The sequence below is a fragment of the Lipophrys pholis genome, assembly GCF_963383615.2.
Source record: "Lipophrys pholis genome assembly, chromosome: 10".
NCBI lineage: Eukaryota > Metazoa > Chordata > Actinopteri > Blenniiformes > Blenniidae > Lipophrys > Lipophrys pholis.
The window spans coordinates 31,321,140-31,326,576 of NC_137640.1; the positions used below are offsets into that span (position 1 = coordinate 31,321,140).

General features: G+C 46.9%; 1 protein-coding gene across 1 annotated transcript in view; it reads right to left on the minus strand.

Moving 5' to 3' along the window:
* Positions 1-4,515: 4,515 nt before the first annotated feature.
* Positions 4,516-5,437, minus strand: part of LOC308115837 (uncharacterized protein) — a 3,515-nt gene continuing 2,593 nt past the window's right edge. Inside the window, exon 5 of the mRNA XM_080473637.1 lies at positions 4,516-5,437. This exon is cut by the window's right edge and continues 93 nt beyond it. Coding sequence (XP_080329763.1) covers positions 4,737-5,437 — 701 coding nt within the window. The 3' untranslated portion in view covers positions 4,516-4,736.

The window sequence follows — 5,437 nt, forward strand, 5'->3', positions numbered from 1 at the left end:
TCCATCCATCCATCCATCCATCCATTGTCCTCCTCTTATCCAGTCCTCCTCTTGGAGGCAGCAGTCTCAGCAGGGATGTCCAGACGTCCCTCACCCCAGACACGTCCTCCAGCTCTTCCGGTGGGACTCCAAGGCGTTCCCAGGCCAGCTGAGAGACATAGTCCCTCCAGCGTGTCCTAGGTCTGTCCCGAGGCCTCCTACCGGAGGGACATGCCCGGAACACCTCCCTAGGGAGGCGTCCGGGGGGCATCCCAAACAGATGGCCGAGCCTCAGCTGGCTCCTCTGGATGTGGAGGAGCAGCAGCTCTACTCAGAGCTCCTCCCTGGTGACGGAGCTCCTCACCGTATCTCTAAGGGAGCGCCCAGCCACTTTACGGAGGAAACTCATTTCAGCTGCTTGTATCCAGGATCTCCTTCTTTCGGTCATGACCCAAAGCTCATGACCATAGGTGAGGGGAGGAACGAAGATCAACTGGCTCATGACCATAGGTGAGGGGAGGAACGAAGATCAACTGGCTCATGACCATAGGTGAGGGGAGGAAGGAAGATCGAGCGGTAAATCCAGAGCCTCGCCTTTTGGCTCAGCTCCTTCTTCACCACGACGGACCGATACAGCGACCGCATAACTGCAGACGCTGCACCGATCCGCCTGTCGATCTCACGCTCCATCTTCCCCCCACTCCTGAACAAGACCCCGAGATACTTCAACTCCTCCACCTGGGACAAGGGTTCTCCACCCACCTGAAGGGGGCAAGCCACCTTTTTCCGGTGGAGAACCATGACCTCGGATTTAGAGGTGCTGATCCTCATCCCAGTTGCTTCACACTCTGCTGCAAACCGCACCAGTGCACAGCGAAGGTCCAGGTTTGATGAAGCCACCAGGACCACATCGTCTGCAAAAAGCAGAGACGAGATTCTGTGGTCCCCAAACCGGATCCCTCTGGTCCTTGGCTGTGCCTAGAAATTCTGTCCATAAAGGTTATGAACAGAACCAGTGACAAAGGACAGCCCTGCCGGAGGCCAACGTGCACTGGGAAGAGGTCCGACTTACTGCCGGCAATGTGAACTAAACTCCTGCTCCAGACGTACAGGGACCGGACAGCCCTTAGCAAAGGGTCCTGGACTCCACACTCCTGGAGAACCCCCCACAGGACGTCCCAAGGGACACAGTCGAACGCCTTCTCCAGGTCCACAAAACACATGTGGACTGATTGGGCGAACTCCCATGACCCCTCGAGCCCCCGGTGGAGAGTATAGAGCTGGTCCAGTGTTCCACGACCTGGACGAAAACCACATTGTTCCTCTTGGATCCGAGGTTCGACTAACGACCGGATCCTCCTCTCCAGAACCCTGGAATAGACTTTCCCTGGGAGGCTCTAAAAAAGAGGGACCACCAACCCGGTCTGCCAGTCCAGAGGAACTGTCCCCGACCGCCACGCAATGTTGCAGAGACGAGTCAGCCAGGACAGTCCCTGCACATCCAGAGACTTAAGGAACTCAGGGAGGTTCTCATCCACTCCCGGTGCCTTGCCACCGAGGAGCTTAGCAACTACCTCGGTGACTTCAGCTTGGGTTCTGGACGAGTCTACCTGAGAACCCAGCCTCTGCTTCCTCAGTGGAAGACGTGATGGTGGGATTGAGGAGGTCCTCGAAGTATTCCTTCCACCGCCCGACGACATCTCCAGTTGAGGTCAGCAGCCCCCCCCCCCCCCCCCCCCCCCCTCCACTGTAAACAGCGTTGGTGGAAAACTGCTTCCCCCTCCTGAGGCGCCAGACGGTTGCCAGAATTTCCTCGGGGCCGACCGATAGTCCTCCTCCATGGCCTCCCCGAACTCCTCCCAGACCAGAGTTTCTGCCTCCACCACGGCCCGGGCTGCGGCCCGCCTGGCCTGCCGGTACCTGTCAGCTGCCGTCTTGTTCTTTTGGAATATGAATTGGCCTTTAATACATTAACTTCGAAGCGAAGCTGGAAAAATTTCACGTCCCGTCACTTATTTCCTCCATTTCGGCATCAAAACAGAAAAGCTCCTCTCTTCTGATTGGCTGTGGGACAAAACCCTCTCTCCTCCGATTGGCTGTGAAATCCGTCAATCTCAGATAAGCACCGCCTTTTTCTCCACTGACTGAACGCACAGGTCTTTTTCACCAGATTTCTCAGCTGAGAGCCAAGATGAAGAAAACAACCTGTGACTTGTGTGGAAGAACTTCACATCGATACAGGTACACAAGTATGTTTTTCATCAGATGTACTACAACAATTAGAGGAAAAATATCAGCATGACAGTTTTTTTTAATCTGTGACTTATAAAACAGGATTTGTGCTCCTGTAATCAAACATTTGTGACTTGTAAGTGTGGAGTTGTATTTGTGGAGAGAAAACAGTTCTACAGGTACACAATTCTACAGGTACACAAACCAATTCTACAGGTACACAAACCAATTCTACAGGTACACAAATCTACAGGTACACAAACCAATTCTACAGGTACACAATTCTACAGGTACACAAACCAATTCTACAGGTACACAAACCAATTCTACCGGTACACAATTCTACAGGTTCACAAACCAATTCTACAGGTACACAAAACAATTCTACAAGTACCCAAAACAAATCTAAAGGTACACAAAACAATTCTACAGGTACACAAACCAATTCTACAGGTACACAAATCTACAGGTACACAAACCAATTCTACAGGTACACAAATCTACAGGTACACAAATCTACAGGTACACAAAACAATTCCACAGGTACACAAATCTACAGGTACACAAACCAATTCTACAGGTATACAACTCACGGTACACAACTACAAATTCCCTTTTTCAAGTACACAAACCTTTTTCCCCAATAATACCTCCATACATGCATGTTTCCTATATCGGTCCTGCAGAGCTTCTGCTTGGAATAACACACCACTGTCCCATTAATGCAGAACAACAGAGACAATTTATATTTTTTCAGAAAACATTATCTCATAAATTCAGCCAATATTTTATTATAATTTATTTCATCTCATAATTATGAGATAATTATATCATTAATTCAGAAAAACAGAGTTGATATGTATTTTTTCATGTGAATGCAATACGTTTCTGTCATTTTTAACTGCAAATACTGGAAAAGCAACATCTAAATCAACTGGTGGGCGAGTTCAAACTCACAGACAGCCTGAAGGGGGCAGCAACACAATGAACTGTTGTTTACTATCCCATCAAATGAAGAAGAGACTTGATCTCCAGGTTTTCTGACAAATCAAGCTTGAATTTTATTTTATTTCCCAAATTTTGTTTAACAAACGCATAGCACGAAACGGGAAACAACATCAAGAGGAAAATCGAATGGCCGAAAGGTAGACGGACCAATCCCACTGTTATGTTGGTTTTTTCTCAAGAAAAGAAGCTAAATTCTTCTGTGATGAGAAAACGCAGGAGAGACTTGATAATTACGACCCATTAGCCACTTTACATAGCGACAGAATGCTTTTTGTTTCTTTGGGTTTTACCTACAATTACAGGTAATGGGAGAGGGCTAGGTGGCTAACGCTAACATCAGTGAGGTGTTTTCCAATTATCAGAGATAATAGAGTGAGAACGGGTGCGGCTAGCCAGCTAAGGGGCGAGCTGACAGATGGGCTTGACCAGATAGGTGTTCGCTTGTTTATGTCAAGTTTAACGCCTTTGGCTTTGATCACTTTGAGTATTTCTAGTTTTGTTGACTCATTTAGCTCATTTACGTCCCTTACCTTTAACCTATTTTAGCAATTTTAGAATTTTATTTTTGTTGTATATTAGCAGTTTTAGAGGTTTTAGCAGTTTTAGCTCTTTTAGCTCTGTTAGCTTTGCTCTATTGTAACTATTTTAGGCATTTTTAGCTTTGATTTATTTTAGCAGTTTTAGCTTCTTTTTTTTTATCCATTTTAGCTCATTAATTTTTTTTTAGCTTTGATCAATTTGAGCATTTTTAGTCATCTCTGTTCTTTTACCTGTTATCTTTGCTCTATTGTAGCTATTTTAGCAATTTTAGCATTTTTAGCGTTGTTCCATTTTAGCATTTTTAGCTCTTTTAGCTCTGTTAGCTTTGCTCTATTGTAGCTTATTTTTCAATTTTAGCTTTTTTAGTTTTGATCTATTTTACCATTTTTAGCTATTTTTATTAATTTTAGCTCATTTTGTTCCATTAGCTTCAATCTATTTGAGCTATTTTAGCTCTTATATTTGTTTTAGCTATGTTGGCAGTTTCCATCGTTTTAGCTTCTTTAGCTTGCTATATTTCAGCATTTTTTTTTTCTTTTTTATCCAGGTTAGCTCTTTCAGTGTTGATCTATTTGAGTAGTTTTAGCATTTTTTGTTTTTTTTGTTTTTATCCCATTTAACTCTTTTAACTCAATTTTCAACTTTAGCCCTTTTAACAACAATGTTTGCCCCTTTAGCTTTTTAGCTATTCAAGTTCCCGTTACCAATAAATGTTTCTCTGTGCATAAGCAATGTAATAAAAGAACGCAAACTCTTCAAATAAGGTACTTTATTTCATCAAAGTCACACAATCAGCTTGCTCACACGTTCCATTCGTGTTAGCACATTAGCACGCTAGCAGGTCATAGGAACCACCCGGAGTTACAAAAATAAACAAGACATTTTACAAAAGTCTTAAATTAGACATCAGAAACGGGAAATCGATAACTTTGGAAAGGCAATCATAAATACACTTTAGGGAGGCTGAGCTAATCCAGTCACGCTATGCTAACCCACGTGGAGAGCTTGACGAGGAGAAGTCCCAACAAGAAAGTGATCAACCGCAGCATGACGCCGCTAGTGTCGCTAGCTGTTGCAGCATTACTCGTACTAGTACTGCTTCCAGGTGTGGCTGGAACATTTACCAGTGTAGTGGTCATTGGTGTGTTGGACATTGTTGCGGCTGTCATCTCTTCGACGTCCGTCGCTCCGGCGGTTGTGCCTCCGGCGGTTGTCGGTACGGCGGTTGTGGTTCCGGCGGTTGTCGGTACAGCGGTTGTGGCTCCGGCGGTTGTGCCTCCGGCGGTTGTCGGTACAGCGGTTGTGGCTCCGGCGGTTGTCGGTACAGCGGTTGTGGTTCCGGCGGTTGTCGGTACAGCGGTTGTGGCTCCGGCGGTTGTCGGTACAGCGGTTGTGGCTCCGACAGTTGTGGTTAGTGACACGACTGTAGGAGTTGGGGTCGTCGGTGCGGCGGTCGTCGGTGCGGCGGTCGTAGGTGCGGCGGTCGTCGGTGCGGCTGTCGTCGGTGCGGCGGTTGTAAGAGTTGGGGTCGTCGGTGCGGCGGTCGTCGGTGCGGCTGTCGTCGGTGCGGCGGTTGTAAGAGCTGGGGTTGTCGGTGCGGCGGTTGTCGGTGCGGCGGTTGTCGGTGCAGTGGTGGGAATGGGAATCGTAGGATCATTACACAACGGGCCGATACAGC